At 44.8% G+C, this 18,661-nt stretch overlaps 1 protein-coding gene across 1 annotated transcript in view; it reads left to right on the forward strand.

The window, feature by feature from the left end:
• Positions 1–18,661, forward strand: part of LOC142589014 (uncharacterized) — a 145,203-nt gene that overhangs the window by 114,444 nt on the left and 12,098 nt on the right. The window contains exons 8-9 of the mRNA XM_075700808.1: positions 5,073–5,187; positions 6,897–7,001. Of these exons, the coding sequence (XP_075556923.1) occupies positions 5,073–5,187; positions 6,897–7,001 (220 nt within the window). The remainder of the gene's footprint in view (positions 1–5,072; positions 5,188–6,896; positions 7,002–18,661) is intronic.

An 18,661-nucleotide genomic window follows, 5' to 3' on the forward strand; every position in this document is an offset into this window, starting at 1 on the left:
GCTGGACGCTTCAGTTCCCGATAATCTTATTATAATATTGCGAAAACAATTATATGGACCCTCCATGCGCATTCCCACCGTCACCCTTATATTCCGTATAAAGTCCAGGGGCGACAACATCGCGACCGCGCACCGCATGCTGTATATGCGAGTGAAAGCGCAGGGGTGGGGCGGGGGTAGGGGGCTTGCTGGGGGGCTGGTTTATCCGACGATGGTGGCTCAGTCCTGTGGACGCAAGAGAGAAAAGAGGGGAAGAAGTGTGCTGCCTTCCATCGCGCGCGATACGTCAGGGGGAGTGAAGCGAGGGGGCGCGCCTTAGGATTCTGTTTTGCGAATCTGTGATTTCGCCACATGTTTATTTGTCATGTTTGACGCAATATATAAAGCGACTTTTTGCGAAAACCTTAGATTTTTGGAGACATATACATATATGTAAATATAATGTTTCGAGATTTTGCTCATAAGTGCAGTGAAATTTGTTTCCAACGACACCCTTTCGCCAGTTATCAAGCTGTACCTTCGCATGTGTATATTTCATTCTATCTTCGCATATCTAATGTACGAAGGCGGGTCAATTAAAAGCGAGCCAACCCATCCCGCCAATAATGGTTGGGCTCATTATCTGCGAGGCATGCGCGCAGCACGTAGGCATCGCTCATTCACAAAAGTGACACACGTTTGATGATAAATGTTCTTTAATGCTCTCATACACTGGTTTAAACATAATTGCATGATATAATGGACGCTAGAAAAGTTGAACAGTGTGGCTTCGTGAGGATTTCGATAGTTGAAAGTGTTTACCAAAAAGAAATTAGTCGCAGCGTGGCTGCCGTATTCGTTGAACATTGCTTTTGATTGGTCAGTGTGAAGCATTGGAGCAAGCGGTTCAAAGACGGACGTGAAAGTTGCAAATGCGATCCATGACCGGGCCAAAGCCGCCGTGCAATGACCCTCAATGCTATTGCAAAGGTTGATGAGCTCATTAGACAAGAACGGAGGAAAAGCATTGATGAACTGCCAGAGCGTGCGAGCATCAGCCACGGTTCGGTTCACACAATAATTCATGAACGTCTTGCTTATCGGCTCCTGTGTGCGCAATAGATTTCTGACATTTTGAACCACCGCCAAAACACGGAGAGATTCGGCGCCGCCATGACTGATCTGATCCAGTATTGCAAGGAGAGTGACGACTTCTCGTGTGCAATTGTGTCCAGGGACGAATCTTGGGGCCACTACTACGAGCCTGATATATGGCGGCAAAGCTTCCAGTGTAAACATTACAATGCACCACCCCAAAGAAAACAGAGGCCGTAATTTGCGCCGGAAACGTGTTGACTTTATTTTTCGATCATCAGGAGCCATTCCTAATCGAATTTGCAAAACCTGGAAAGACTATCGATCGTTTCTAGTATAGCGAAATGCCGGATTGGCAGCGTGTCGCAACCAAGAACAAATGACATGGATAATTGACGAATGGCGTCATCTTGCCCCGCTACAATTCCCGTCCCCACGTCCCTAATGAGGTTAACACAAAACTAGAAAGTTCCAAGTGCGAAACGCTGCAACATCTTCCTTAAAGCCCAGAAACGCCATCTTGCGACTTTCACATTTTGGCGAAATTGAAGAAACAGTTCAAGGGAACCAGGTTCATGTCGGACAATGACGTCAAGGAGTCAGAGACAAACCTTACCAAGCAGCAATCATATGAGTCTCATGAAACAGTTATCACGCGAATCGTTAGTCAGCTGGGCAAACCTTTAAATCGTCATGGAGACTACTTTTAAATAAAGTACGCCATTCGTCATATATTCGCATCGGCTCACTTACATTTGACTGGCCCTCGTATATTTTGTATAACTCCTGCTTTTTGTGTGCGCTCTGTTGCCATATAATGTCGATGAAATTACTCACAACATGCGACCAGTGAGAGCTGCTCCAGCGCAATACATTGAAACAAAGGACAGCGCCATTGAGACGTTTCCCTAGCCGTTGCATTTGTACAAACATGTAAACAAAGTTCTTCGATGACAAAATTTTATTAAAATATTTGTCCTCAAACTGTTCATTTCATGGCCCTTGCATTTTTCCTATCAGCGACATGCACTGCTTTGCTTGTTTCGAGCTGATTAGTCTTAAAGTTCGTGTGATATTTTTTACTAATTAAATGGACAAAACACATAGAAGCCTTGATATCCATTCATCATCATCATCATCATCAGAATCATCATCATCAGCCTGGTTACGCCCACTGCAGGGCAACGGTCTCTCCCACACTTCTCCAACTACCCCGGTCATGTACTAATTGTGGCCATGTTCTCCCTGCAAATTTCTTAATCTTTTCCGCCCACCTAACTTTCTGCGCCCTCTGCTACGCTTCCCTTCCCTTGGAATCCATTCTGTAACTCGTAATGACCATCGGTTATCTTCCCTCCTTATTACCTGTCCTGCCCATGCCCCCCATTTCTTTTTCTTCATTTGAACTAAGATATCTTTAACTCGCGTTTGTTCCCTCACCCAATCAGCTCTTTTCTTATCCCTTAACGTTACACCTATCATTATTCTTTCCATAGCTCGTTGTGTAGTACTCAATTTAAGTAGAACCCTTTTCGTAAGCCTCCAGGTTTCTGACCCGTACATGAGTACTGTTAAGACACAGCTTTTATAAACTTTTCTCTTAAGGGATAATGGCAACCTGCTGTTCATGATCTGAGAATGCCTGCCAAACGCACCCCAGTCCATTCTAATTCTTCTGATTATTTCAGTCTCATGATCCGAATCCGCAGTCACTACTTGTCCTAAGTAGATGTATTCCCTTACCGCTTCCAGCGCCTCACTATTTATTGTAAACTGCTGTTCTCTTCCGAGACTGTTAAACATTACTTTAGTTTTCTGCAAATTAATTTTTAGACCCACCCTTCGCCTTTGCCTCTCAAGATCAGTGAGCATGCATTGCAGCTGGTCCCCTGAGTTACTAAGCAAGGCAATATCACCAGCGAATCGCAAGTTACTAAGGTATTCTCCGTTAACTCTTATCTCCAATTCTTCTCAATCCAGGTGTCTGAATACCTCCTGTAAACACGCTGTGAATAGCACAGGAAAGATCGTATCTCCCGGCCAGCCGCCTTTCTTTATTGGGATTTTGTTACTTTCTTTATGGAGGACTGCTGGAGGATCGTGCTGCAACATGGACTACGCATTGACCTAGGCAGGCGGGAAAATGTCTTGATACAAACATAGATAGTTAGCCTCAGAACGTCGGTGAAGCAGCCTTTTAACGCTAAGGGAATAAAAAAATAACAGAAGAAATCGCTCGGAAGAGCGGTCACAAGACGATATGGGATCAAGAAAGATGCAGCCATTCTATTATACAGTCATAGGCTGCAAAACGACGGCTTACATTTCACTGTAGACCACTATATAAGGCGAGGGCTGACGATAATATATAGGCTGTCTCTTTTTTTCTTCAAAAGACAACCTCCACTTATTTTCCTGTTCATGCGACGACTGTTTTATTGCGATATGAACTATAAGGATGATTAGGACAAGTCCGGACCACTGCCGATACCGTCCTGCTGTCCGGCGATCGACGCTGTATGAGGAACTTATGCGTGAATGGTTACAAGATTGCCACGGAGCGCTTACTGTGTAATATGTAGGGTCGTGTGCGCCGGATAAGACGCTCCATTCAGGCGGCATATAATGAAAGTTAGGGGGAGAGTACATTGAGCAATCTCATTTAGGACCGAGTCTTCTAACTGGCTTCAGCGTGCTATTGATGTCAATGCACATATGCTCTTAATTTGGTAACTTATTTCAAGAGAAATGATTGCTGACATCCCTATGCCACATATGTACTTTTAAAATATCGATCTCTCCGCGCGACCTCTGAGATGTTTGTGCCAATTTAGGGAACACCGTGTGCTTGTGAGCGCACGCCTCTTATTATAAATTACTTATACTCTTAGAACATAGCGCTGCTGAAAATGTGTTATTGGGCTCGTGAGTCCATTAGAGCGGGAAACGGTGCCAGAGAACACGAAGGACAAAAAACGAGACAGGGAGAAATCTGTATTCACGTGATTTTCTGGCGCACATGGTTTTATTCTTTTTGAGCTAGGCCTTAGGCATATCGACGTTAACTCCAGTTAAGCAAAGATCATCATCATCATCATCATCATCATCGTCAGCCTGGTTACGCCCACTGCAGGGCAAAGGCATCTCCCATTCTTCTCCAACTGCCCCGGTCATGTACTTAATGTGGCCATGTTGTCTTAATCTCATACGCCCACCTAAATTTGTGCAGCCACCTGCTACGCTTCCTTCCCTTGGAATCCACTCCATAACTCTTAATGACCATCGGTTATCTTCCCTCCTCATTACATGTCCTGCCCATGCCCCCATTTAGTTTTCTTGATTTCAACTAAGATGTCATTCTTTCGCGTTTGCTCTCTCACCCAATCTGCTCTTTTCTTATCCCTTAACGTTACAACTATCATTCTTCTTTTCATAGCCCGTTGCCCGTTCAGCTCCACACCAGCTCTGACAGGAACTAACGGATTAGTTATGTTTAATTAATGAACTTTATATGTATTAGCTTCAGACCCCAAGTGTAATACGCAAAGTTGTAGAGCACCCGAGAAACCAGCGCAATATGAAAATGAAAGCTCCCACAATATGAAAAAAATAATGACACGTGATGAGGCACTTCCGCTCTGTTATTGTGCTGCTTTCAAGCTTGCGCTGGATCAACAAGTCGGCTGCATCGAGACTGGCCTGCGACAGGGCGTTATGCCTGGCGTAGGTATCTGGGCATGTGCCTCTTATCAGATGATGGCACAAATGCCTTGTCGCATCATCTTTTCATTTTTATAGCGATATGTACATCCTTGCGCACATTTAATTGCCTGTTCGTCTGCCCTACATTTTCATGATTTAATTAATACACTTTTAGCGTGCAAATTGTCATCACCGCTGTGGTAGGTTAATGAGACTTAGTGCCTTTGGTATATTCTGCAGCAAAAAATCTGTCCTGCTCTGATATTGCTTTTATGATTGCTTGTTTATTGTTGCAGAAATCTCCGATGTGTCAAGAAAGAAACGTCCAGTACCCCACCGAAGCCTCTTCCAGCGCCCCCGAAAGTTTATAAATCGCAGTTTTGTGCGGCACATCGCTCGACTAGCTGTGGTGTAAGTGCTTCTCTCTCTTCATATGACAGGCGCCTTTTGACGCTTGCGTGCTGTATGCTCTGCCCATAGTTGTAGGAACGTAGGTCAATCGACAGGCTTATGGCAACATTTTAAACGCTGTAGGAGGATTCTGTGAACGCAACATTTAGTCTGAAAGACATCTGTATATATATTTTTTGCTTCTTCTGGACATTGCAAAACTTTGTGGAAGAACGCTGGACAATATTGTGTTGGGTATCGCATTTGCTATTTTTTTTTCATTAATGTTCATGCTTTTTTGACAGCTAATGCATGAAGACTGCGGTCTATTTTGTTGGTACATAAACTACCAATATTACATTGAAGTACAGAAGTTGTACGTGTCATTTTGTTCACCTCCAGCAAATTCCTCGTATTACTTCAAGTCATTTTCTCGTTTCACATAGCACTCGCAGTCCCGTCTCACCAAGCATTAGGACAGACTACAACCTCTTGCGTTAGAATATGCCCCCGCTAGCGGAACAAAAAAAAACGAACATGTGCGAGGTCATGGGCGTTAGAAAACTCGCCGCGAAAACAGGTGAACACCACTTTCTTCCTGCGTAGCGTATAAGTCTCGGATGTCTTTTTTGCCTGAGGTCGCTCACTTCACATCAAGCAGAACAGAATTCCGTCACTTCGTTGAACCTCTCGAGAAACTATTCTAGGCTCTCTCAGTATAAACGTGAAACGAGGGGGTTAACCGACGGGCCAGATATTATTAGTCATATCATAAGAAGCCAGCAACTACTGACACCAAAGACAACATAGGGGAAATTAGTTGTGCTTAATAAATGAAACAAAGAATGAAATTATTGGAAATCAAAGTGGATGAAAAAACAACTTGCCGCAGGTGGGGAAGGCTCCCACAACCTTCGAAGCAACGCGCAGGGCCAGATACGACCATCCGAAACACATAAGCTTCGGTGACTGGCATGCTTTGGCACCTCCTTCCCCTCAAGATGGCGCCGCGGTGGCTCACTTGATGGGCGATCCCTGCACCTCGGCAGCTTTTCTTCAACCTCCTTGGCACCGGCGGGCGCTGGAGGTCCGGTCACGTGGTCGACACGTGATCTTTCCGCTAGCTGGGCGTTGCTCGACGCATTGTTGCGAGAAGCGTGCCGCTAGTAAATTTCACAACTATTACACACACAGCGCACATTAAAAGACATGAACGAAGTTTGTCTATTCTTCGTCCATGTTTTTTAGTGTGCGCTGTGTGTAATAGTTATGAAGATATACCGACTCATCCAGCTAGCTACCGTGCGCTAGTAAATTTATTTCTTCAGAAAATGGAAGTTTCGTCAAATTCCATAAGCGGGAGGAAATAGTTGTGCGCAGCGCGCTGCCCCACGCACAAGTCGCTGCAGCAAAGTGCGCTGCTTTTACAACGTGTACAAAAAATTTGCCCAAAAGTAGCCATCCGATTGCCCGGGATAGCGGCGTCAATTAGAAGCTGTATTGGTTGCGTTGATAATCTAGGCAGGCTTAACCAAATGAATAGAATAGTCTCTTATATCCGAAAATTTGTTGGGAGGGAGAAGGCTGCAAACTCATGTCAAGTTCACGTGAGAATATTTATGCACAGCAAACAGAGATCGCTCAGCAGTGTTCTTGCTGTACAGTAACTTTGTCCCGAGTTTTTTCAGTTTCCCATTTGATTAATATACACCTACTTATCTTCAACTCAGGAGGAAGACTGCTATGTTTTCTGTTGTAAGCATTTGCGTGAAGACATTTATTCTGCACCAGATGGAGTTGAATGCAAGAGTGACAGGACAGGCTTGAACAAAAGGGTGAGAAACATGTTACATTACCATAAAGGCTATAGACTGAGGCACTTTGGCGCCTTGAATGACTGCCCTTGAGTTGTGTTCATTCAGATTTCTTTTATCAATGCTTCATAACACGCTTTTTCTTCATTCTAACATACACAAGTCACCATGACTCATTTCGGCATTGATGCTATCATTTTCTGCACAAACGTTTACTCTCAACTCGCGTTTGTATACAGGGATTTCGATACGTTATTAGGACAATTTGTGATGCAGTACATGTTTAAAATTTCATGTTTCATGCCTTCTTGCTATCCTCTCTCAGCACGCCATATGTTATCTCCGTATCTTTTTCCGCTGAAACGTGATGGATGAAATTTGGAAAAAATACGGCTGGTCTTAAATTGGGTACCTCGCAGAGTGCGCCAATTTTCTCGTAATACGTTTTGCAATTATAGAAGTGCCTCACGAGTATCGTATTCCGAGAGCACACAACACTAATAATCAAAAACGCGTTTTTCAACAACTTTTAAAAGCCAGTGTAAAAGACACAGCAGCTCCTTATGATACCCCCACATTCTACAGCCGCACTGGTATCTATACCATAAATATGTTTCACTCTTAATTATGCACATTATCGTTCCTGCTGCTCACTACCACCTTTGTTATGATAATTCATTTATTTGCTTTTGACGCATTGCGGATCAAATTTCAATTTGTGACATGGCGTGCACTGAGGAAACAAACATGTATGCCAAATGCCCTGCCACAATGCTTCTCAAATAAAAAATAAGCAAAGTATACGGAATGACAAACCTGTACGATACGAATAAATTAACCTAATAAAAGCAATCATACCTGAACTATCAACTCAAGGTGCGTTAATTAATTACATACCGTAACACAGCCAGACGCTTCGCAAACAGCAGGTAAAGAAATATTCAGCACTGCAAACAACATTTCGTAACAAACACTGTGAATAAGAAAAGTACGAGCCGGATGTTTTTTCTACCATGGGGAGTCCGAAATGCCTGAAGCAATAATGCTGGCGAAGCAATAAATTTTCGAGTAATGGCAAATGCTTCGCTAGTGGTAAAATGCCTATTATTGTTAAAGGTAAACTTTTCCATTGCTTTATCAAAAGTGTGAAAGAAAAAAAGAAATGAAAAGCAACTCATACAGAAGTGGTACACCTTTACGGCGCACATTTATTTCTGATGTCTTATTTTAAAACTAGTAGTAGCAGCATTGCTTGAATTTTACGCGCGTAACTTGTTATAAAATATTTTCGGTGTACCTTCAGTCACGCGAGTGTGGCGGGCTTCTTGAACATAAAATCCTGCTGTTTCCAATGGTTCTCTTGGTGAGTCCTTTAGTTGAGTACCTGTTGAACATTAACTGAAATGTTGCTGCCTTTGAACCCTTCCATTAGTAATATTCGCTTTTTAAGTTGAACGAATCGCATTGACAGTTGTGTATAGCGCTTATCCAATTTCCAACACTGCGAGCAACATGAACGTGCGATGGCTACAACTACACCGGCGCCCCTCCTCATCACACCAATGCTGAGAGAGCCATTATAGCTCTCACGGGGCTGTTTACACTGCGCAGCCCCAGCTACCTCACTTGCTGGGCCACGACAGTCAGTATGGCGCTACCGCGTCGATTAAGGACACCGTGCGGGCAGCTGGCGAGTAACAGTGAGCCTTTCTATGAGCTTTGAATGCTTCACTTGTGCGACGAGATTGGCCAGTTGTATATTCCGCCTACGATCGCTTCGCGGCATAAGCGTACTCACCATGCGTAACACATGTACCTTACGGTACTGTTGAGCGCGCTACCGAATTACACTACAAAGAAATTTACTTTTATTGCGCCACTCTTAGGCGCCCATTCCCGCGTTTCGCGTCGGTGCCTTCCCTCGGCGTAACCGAACGAACGAGTCCAGTGAAGAACAAAAGCGGCAACGTGGAGCGCAGCGGTGGATCAAGGACGGCGACAGCGAATAGAGTGCGAGGCGTAAAGCGGAGGAGAAGGGTCTGGCTAAGGCGTCGGACGAAAAGCGTAGTGCTGCACAAGCTTGGCTCTTCGGTGACGACCGCTGCGAAATGACGCCAGAGTAGCGCGCCGTAGTGCGTTCCCCGATCGCATGCGGCGAGTGCGTCGACCAAAACTGTGCATACAAATAAAGCGCTGCATGAGCGGAGGTCTGTCTGCGGCGGCTGATGTGCATCACAGCCAAGTGTCACGCACGCACTCCCTCTCGTGTTCTCCAAATTAGCGAGGCAATCGCGACACACTTCACTCCGTTTGCAATGTGCCCCACGAGGCGCAATGTCCACAGCGGCCAATATATCGCGAAAGGAACGCAAGTATCGAGCTGCATTCAGATTTTGCATTAGGAAGTATCGTAATCGACGGCGAATTTTTTATCTCGACTACATGCGTTCCAGGCACGTGGATATAGTGTCGTTGAAAGCAGACTGCATGCCCCGCCGCCCCCCCCCCCCGCCCCTCTGGACGCACACCGCGTGGACCACTTTCAAGGAATTTTATAGCTCTGCTGTAATAACAATAATAATAATATATAATAAAAAGTTGAATAAACTAGCTCATCTATTACGCACAATCAGTGCCTATAAAAAAAAAGAACCTCGAAGCGCCTGCATTTTGACACACTTCATGTCGGCGTGGTCATGCTACCAGCTCAGCTACAGATGTTCGCTGCGAAAGGGGCCGATTACATCGATGACGTCATCCGGGGAAGCGGCAGGAGCTAAGCAGCACCATTTGTTGTGGCCGCATGCGCACCCACTTACGGTGGTACGTGCGAGCAGGATAGCGGGCTCAGTTGCACTTGGAGACGTCGTAAACTTTTCACAGACGATTTCTTTCTTTAGCGATGTGCGTATGTTCCCCTTCGATACGGTGAGATACTAATGACTTGCCAGCTGAGGTGTTCCAGTGCCAGGCCCAGTGGTAGATGGTTGAGCAGTAAAGGTTGCTCGTCGCAGTCATTCTGCGAATACCATTCTACCTGATGCTGCTTGTTTGGACATTAGTCAAGGCAGCCGCGTGATGCGTTGATCGTCTGTGGCGTTCATCGGCTGCGTGCATGCTTGTGGTGCGAGTTAGGCTGCCTGCAGCTGCCCTCCGGTGGTTCGCATGTAATTTTTCTTCGAAAAATGTTGCGGGAAAGGCCACACAGCAAGAAGACAGGAAAGATGAAATTCCAGCAGAACCCACCTTACGATTAATAGCGACGTTATAGCGATTCGTACTGAAGCACTCTACTGATACACCATATTGGCGCAACGAAAACTCATCATATATGTTTGGCACATATGAACTACTGAACAGAATCTCTTAAATTACTTATAGGGCACAACAGATGAATGTTGTAGCAGTCCACATCGCCAGCGGCAGCGGATATGAGAAATGGAGAAGAAGAAGCTCGCTTAACAACGCAGAGAAAAATCGAGGCAGTCACTTCATCTATATGAAGTATTTACACTGAGTCAGTCGAAGCCTGAAATTCTGCAAATTAATACATAGTTTGAGACCATGCACTAAGAAGGGCAATCCATCACCTTGGGCTTGCAAGTAGACAGCGAGGGATGAGCCGAGTGCCGCAGGATGCTACAATTGAAAGTATTCTGAGAACGACTTTCGATATTACCGGAGCTAAGTTAGGTGTCCTAATCACTCAAGGTAGCGTCACTGGCAGCATTAATCTTGATGAATTGCCCTTTTATTTAGCATGCGTGCCTGCACCATGTAGGACGTTTGTTCAATAAAGACTGATGCTGTAAAATCTTTACGTCCGAAAATGATGATCATTGCTGTATTTCCTTTCTATAGCATCCCCAGTAAGTGTACGCGTACCATCGTTTATACCAAGCCTAGGCAAGATGAGGGAAATCATTCTTTTGACAGCTATTTGAAGATTTTGATCTTTTTCTCAGTTTTCTCTCTCCAGAGAAAGACATTTACGGTAGGGATACCTCGGCAGAAAACTGTGTTTGAGCAGCTTGACTTAAAAATCGCGTCTAATACGTTAGCTACGCCTTAATCGATGTCAAGGGAATGTGTGTTTTCATCAGGACGTAGATTATAATGTGGCTGAGTGCCACATGGGGGAGTGCAGAACGAATAAGGGGACCGGTGCTACGAATTGGAAAATAGTGAAAATTTACATGAAACAAGACGTGGAAATAGGCCAGTTATATCACTGGGGGTGATATCGAAGTAGGTATCAAAACAAGGTTTGGCTCTTGTTTTTAGACTTGGTAGAAACAGTGCCACAGGTGCATTTCACTTAATGTAGACCATATCGAGAGGTATATTTCTTTTCATTTTTATTTTTTCAGAAATAAATTCAGAACAATGGTTTGAGTGTCTATTGAACTATCCCCGTAAAAGGAGGGCCCCACAATACATCACTCACTCACTCACTCACTCACTCACTCAATTCAGTGGCTCATTAGTTCGTCACGACTGCACAACTTGGAACACAGAAGCTATTTATGGCACAATAGCCCCACCTCTTCAGATGTGTTACTGACGCTGCAAATTTGACAGCATAGCAAAGAAGTCCTTCTTGTAAGACCAGACATGTTGGAGGGCCTCTCTTTTAGCGTAGCAGCTTGATTTGAAACTACGAATATGGCGTAAGACAAAAATCAATACACAACCATTGAAGGACACACACACAATGTGACGTTTTCCTTGGGAAGGGACAGAAGTGGTTTGACTTGAACATGACATTGCACGGAAACAGTTGCTGCCCTCAATTGAGGAAAACCTTGCGAAGAGCTTTTCAAAGTAACGCTGTAGGGCAATAGAATATGGCTATTGTCTACCGGCAGCACACAGTCTGATTAACGAGCACCTTTTCGAAAAGAAGTGGTTGTTTCATACTGCTGTCCCGACATTAGCGCATTATTCTGTCACCACATTGATCATGCATGGTATGACTATATATATTCAAAAAAACATTATATGACTACATATGATTAGGGATACATTGCATAACTAGATATGATTAAAGACAGATTCCAGTGAAGTTGCTTTACTGCATAGACGAATTACTCTTAACAGAGTAGTGCACTACACTCTAAGTACAATCTGAGTACAGCACGCCTCGTAAGGAGATATTTGTTGATAGAGGCAGTTGCCATGACACGTACAGAACCAGCCGCATCACTGGCGGTAGCATAGCATTGATTATAGCCGACACTGCAGTGCAAGCCCCAATGCATACTGCCAGGACTTGTACCAATAGTGCTGCACTGTGGAGAAAACCGTATTTCTCACGCAGACAGGCATTTTGGGTGTCCCGATGCTCGAGAATGGCCAGACTTCGTTTCACTTTTTATTGCTACTGGCGTTTAACTATGTGTGTGTAGTCGACTAGAGCGCACTGCGAGCTGACAACAGTGTATGCAGGAAGTATATGATTTTGTGAAGCTACGATAGTTATTGCGGATAATAATATAGATCAGTCCGCTTTTTTGAGACAGCTTTACTTCAAAGGCAGGGCAACCTTCCTGGAGATTTTAGGTCGCATATCTACGTATTCGAGGATCCGCTCGCGTGCGGTACCGCTCAGGGGGAGTTTTCTGTAAATGATCACTAAATCAACTGTTCATTTCAGCGCACTCCGAATAGATAGAGCTTGAGAGCCGGCGCTGACACTTGGCGTCTGCCCTGCGAGATTTGAACCGTGCCCTATCAGTGCACGTTTAAAAAGCGCCTATCAACACTCACAGAATACCCACCTTCTCGAATTTCTGCCGGAACAGTCAGAAACGCAATTTGGACTTGCTCCTCAATAGCGTTTCTGTACATTCTGGGAGAAACCCTCCATGTCGGCTATGCTGTGAGTGTATGTGTATGTATATATATATATATATATATATATATATATATATATATATATATATATATATATATATATATATATATATATATATAGAGAGAGAGAGAGAGAGAGAGAGAGAGAGAGAGACATAATGTAAGTCCAAGTGCTTACCGATTATTTTTGTAAAATTACTGCAAATGGGTGAGGTTCCGGTGCAATGGAAAACTGCTAATGTTATCCCTATACATAAATCCGGTGACCTTACCAGCACAGCAAATTAGCGACCAATCTCGCTTTTTTGTACGGCCAGCAAAACCTTTGAACATATAATCCTAAAGCACATAGTGTCATTAGTAGAAATAAGTAATGTAATTGTCCCTAGTCAGCATGGCTTCAGACAGGGATTGTCTACGACTACTAATTGATTGAGACAATCCACGACTTAGCGCTTACAAGGGACAAATGCAGTCAAACCAATATGATATTCTCAGATCTATCTAAAGCATTCGATCGAGTTTACCATCCAAAGTTACTTTAGCAACTTATCCACTACCTCGGTGATAACAACATTACCAAGTGGATAAAAAGTTATCTTGCAGGTCGACGTCAATATGTATGCTTCAAAGACTACTCTTCGGATTGCGGCGAAGTGCTATCTGGCGTCCCACGAGGAGCCGTTTTCGGTCCTATCCTCTTTCTTCTTTTTATCAATGATTTACACATTAATACTAACGCCACAGTAAGAATGTTTGCAGGTGACTGTGTTATCTACAAGGAAATAACCTGTCGTGATCGCCAGATATCCTAAACAGTGCACTTGAATATATACCACAATAGTGCCAAACGTGGCAGGTGGTGATTAACACATAAAAAAAGTTTTTATGACAGTGATGAACAAAAGGGCTCCCATGTACTACACATATTATTTGCAAGGACCGAGGTTAAAGAAAGTAGAACAGTATAAATATTTAGGCGTAATAATTTGATGAGATCTTAAATGGGACAAGCAGGTAACATATATTGTTAATAAATCACTGGCAGTTCTATACTCGTTAAGACGCTCGCTTAGATCTGCATGAATAGATACTAAACGCTTAGCATACCATTCTCTAGTTCGCTCTATACTGGAATATGAATATAGTATGTTGGTTTCCCTTCCGTAAGCAGTAGAAAGCAAAATTGGAGAGCGTACAATGGAAAGCGATTAGATTTATTTTTAATAAGCATCGCCGTCTTGACTCCCCCGCAGAACTGTTAGGGCAAGCTGAACTTCCCACTAAACAAAATCGAGCTCGACTACTTCGTATGGTATGGTATGGAGAACTTTATTGGGTCCTGAAGGTCAACCATACGTTGACGCGGGCCGCTCCCACGTTGGGACTGTCAGGCCGAGCCCTTCAGCCACATCGCGGGCCTTCTGGACTGCCCGTAATTGGTCAGAGAGTGATTCACTGTGTAGCATTTGCCGCCACCATTCTTGTTCCTTGTCACGGTCTGTGAAGACCGCGGGGCACTGCCAAAGCATGTGGTCAAGAGTAATGATGCCATTGCACTTACTACAGTTGGTTTGAATTTCCCTCTCCGGATAGATCCTGTTAATAAAATATGGACTTGGGTATGTTCTTGTCTGTAGCAAACGTAATGTGACCGCTTGGGCTCTGCAAAGCTTACCGTGTGGCAATGGGTATTCCCTTCTGTTTAAATAATAATGCTTCGTGATTTCGTTATATGTTAATAATCGATCCCTGTGTTCCCCGGGTGAAGTGTAAGTTGCTCGGTCTTGAAGAGCACGGCTAGAAAGTCCTCGTGCTGCTTCATTTGCCACCTCATTGAGGTTTCTCCGAGCTCCGTCCACCACCCCCAGATGTGCAGGAAACCAGCGGATTTCGATCCTCTCACTCTTGACCTTCTCTAATAATTTTGTTGCTATCCGTGTCACATATCCGTTGGTAAAGTTGCGTATGGCTGTTCTAGAGTCGCTGTAGATATGTGTCCACCGATTAGCCCGGATGGCTAAGGCGATTGCTACTTGTTCTGCTACTGTGGGGTCCTTGGTATAGACGGTGATGGCATCCTGTATGTTACCTTGAGTGTCTACGACAACGGAGGTATACGCATCCTTATTTTTAACCCAGGCAGCGTCAACGAACACCGCCTGCTGCTTATGTTGATCTATGTCTTGAAGGAGTGCCTTCGCCCTTGCCTTCCGTCTCTCGAGGTTATGTGTCGGGTGCATGTTCCTAGGGAACGGGGTCGTCTTTATTGTTTCCCGTAGTCCCGCTTGCAATTGTGTTAATAATTCTCCTTCGTTGGTGTGGTTAATTTCTACGCCAATTTCTTCAAGTAGCGCCCTCCCAGGGCGTGTCCCCATTAGTCTCTCCTGGTGGGCCACCTGTTGAGCCTCAGCTATCTCCTCTAGTGTGTTATGCAGCCCTAGGCGCAATAAGCTATCATTGGCCGTGCTGATGGGAAGTCCTAGTGCAGTCTTTATAAGTCGTCTGATTAAAGCGTTTAGCTTGTTCCTATCAGCCTGTGTCCATTGGAGCATGCCAGCCACGTACGAGAAGTGGCAAAAGGCGAACGCATGTACCAATCTTATGGCACTGTCTTCTCCTAGCCCCTTATGCTTGTTGGTAACTCTACGCAGAAGCCTAATGACTTCTTCTGACTTGTTAGAGACGTATTCTATCATCCTGCAATTAGATCCGTTCGCTTGCAGGAGAAGTCCTAACACTCTAATAGTCTCCACCTGCCTGATTGGTTCTCCATTCTTGGCGCATATGTCAATGCGGGGTTCTTCCTCTGGGATATATCCGTTCGGCCTGCGCCCACGCTTACTGCTCCGTAATACCAATAGTTCTGATTTTTTAGCAGAGCAGTTCAGTCCCATACCCTCAAGTGTTGTTTCTACCACATAAATGCTTTCCTGTAGTTTGATCTCTGTTTGTCCCATATTACCTTCGGCACTCCAGATTGTTACATCATCTGCATATATAGCAAAGTGGATACCCTCAATCTGCGCGAGACCTCGAGCCACTTTTGACATTGCCAAATTAAATAACATGGGAGATAGGACAGACCCTTGTGGTGTCCCACGATTCCCAAGTTCCAGGGTTGTCGATTGGAGTTCGCCTAACCTGAGACAAGCAGAACGGCCACCGAGAAAGGCTTTGACGATATTGTGCAATCGCTTACCCAATCCCATCTCCGAGAGGATATCCAATATGGCCCTGTGCTTGATGCGATCAAAGGCCTTTTCTACATCTAGGCCTAGAAGAGCTCTCGTATGTAGCGGGCTAGCAAGAATAAGGTGATGCTTGATTAAAAGCATTGCATCTTGAGTCGAAAGTCCAGGACGGAAACCGATCAGGTTATGCGGAAGAATATTTCTGTTTTCTACATACTTAGTCAGTCTATTGAGTATGACATGCTCCATGGTTTTGCCCAGACATGATGTTAATGATATGGGTCTTAGGTTATCTAGATTGAGTTGCTTGCCTGGTTTGGGAATAAGAATTGTGTTAGCAATTCTCCATTCCTTCGGATAATCACCGTTTTTCCAGAGTTCGTTGAAATACTCTGTTAAATATTTTATGGAATGATCGTCCAAATTTTTCAACAGCCTATTGGAAATGCCATCTGGACCGGCAGCAGATCTACTGTTGAGGTCGTACAGGGCTGCACGAACTTCGCTTTCTGTGAAGTCTTGATCCATAGGCTCACAGTCTTCCCCTGTATATTCAGGCAGGTCTGTACTCTCATCGCTATCCTTAAGTGGTAAATACTTAGCTGCGAGCCGATCCAGAATGGCCTCCTCCGTTGTGTCCAGACTCTCACGATGGACGAGTCGTGCTACTGCTGTTCTCCTATTCGATTTCGTGTCGTTCTCATGAAGCAAATGTCTAAGTAAGTTCCAATTCCCACCACGTCTGATTCGACCATCTATGGAATTACAAAGCTCATCCCATTGTTGTTTCTGTAAATTTCTGGAGTGTTCTTCAATCTCCCTATTCAACAATGCTATGCGCTTCCTGAGTCTCCTGTTCAGCCGTTGCGTTTTCCATCTATTTAACATAGATTGTTTCGCTTCAATCAAGTGCGCCAGCCTACTGTCCATGATTTCGATATCCTCCTCTGTGGTAATATCCTTCGTTGCCGCCTTTACATCTTCCCTGAGCTGAGTGATCCAAGTTTGGAGTGTTTTCTTTTGTCCTTCCTCTGTCTCAGCTCTGATTTTCCTTGCTTTCCGAAAAAGATCCCAGTCAATGTAGTTAAAGTGCTTTATCTCATTACTTGGAGTTTCCAATAGTATTTGTAATATGTAATGATCACTACCCAGGTCAATATTGGAGTTATTCCAGCCAGCGTTCTCTAAGTTTGATACAAAAGTAAGGTCTGGGGTGGAGTCCCTGCATGTAGATGTACCACACCTAGTGGGATAAGCTGGGTCTGTGATGAGGGAGAGATTAAGATCTGTAGCTAGGTGCCAGAGTCCATCCCCTTTCTTAGTATTCCAGCGATATCCCCAGGTTTGATGTGGGGCGTTGAAATCCCCTCCAATAATGAGTGGAGCGTGCTTAGTAACAGCCATAGTCTTATTAAGAAGTGCCCTGAAACTCTGTGTCATGTCGCTAGGGCTGCTATAAACATTAAGACAAAAGAGGCTTTGCGGTTTGCTTCTATTCCTTTTCAAAATTATTTCCACTAGTAAGTATTCTAATTTGTTTAGTCCAAGGCGCAAATCATGTTCTATGTAAGGTATTTTCTTATCTACGAGCGTGGCTAGCCCCCTACCCGGCTCTTTGCCCCTGCATGTCGCTTTGTATCCGGATAGGCTGATCTCATCCGCCAAGGTTTCCTGCAGCATAATTATTTTCGGTTTGTCTGGAGAGGCTTTTATTAACTGCATAAGAGGTGCTTTTTTGTGATAAAATCCTCGGCAATTCCATTGCCACACGGTAAAGCTCCCCCTGCTAGCCATTGCTTATAGAACCCGCCTTACTGCTACCCGCTAGAGTACGCTTCGTAGAACCCCCCGACACGCTAGGGAGCGATCGGACGCTTTCTGCTTCTGAGGGTAGGTATTCGTCGTCATCGCCCTGTGCTTCTACTTTGGTGAGCCTCTTTTCAGCCGTCAGTCTCCATTTCCATAACTTATCAACTTTGAAGGTAGTTTTATCTATGGCATCTCTAAGTTGTTTAATCGCCTCCTTGATCTCTTCCAAAGCAGAGCACACTGTCGTTTCTACTGGGCTTATTGCCCGCTTCTTTGGAGCTGGTGTGTTTTCTTCATCCTGGCTGTTGGCATTATTCACCGGTTTGGCTATTGCTACTTTTGTGGAGTTAGTCTGCGAGTTCTTGCGAAGTTCTACAACCTGCTTAGTAAGTTCTTCATTTGCCTTTCTCAGATACGTTACTTCTTTAATTAGCTGTTCTACCCTGGCATCATTATCTCCGACCAGCCGCTCCGCACCGCTCTCCGCAGCCCTCACAGTACCTTTCACTTTGTCGGCCCAGGTTGTTCCAGATGTCGTCTTGTCGCCAGGCGTCTGCCCTCCTCCTTCGAAGCGCACCTGCACTTCGCGTGATCTGGAGCGGCTTCTGCCCTTCGACGGCGAGCGGCGTCTTGACCGTGTGGGGCTCCTTGAGCACGTGCGCCCCCTGGTGCCCGTTTGGGCATCCCATTGCAGCTGTGCTGATGTCGCCTCCGATGCAGATCTGTTGCGTTCTCGTCGTCGAACTCGTACCACGTATGGAATTTGGTACCGCTGTCGGCAAGTCTTGTCCCCAGTTGGGTGGTCCCCTCCACAGAATTTGC

Source organism: Dermacentor variabilis, chromosome 7 (assembly GCF_050947875.1).
Source record: "Dermacentor variabilis isolate Ectoservices chromosome 7, ASM5094787v1, whole genome shotgun sequence".
Classification (NCBI taxonomy): Eukaryota; Metazoa; Arthropoda; class Arachnida; order Ixodida; family Ixodidae; genus Dermacentor; species Dermacentor variabilis.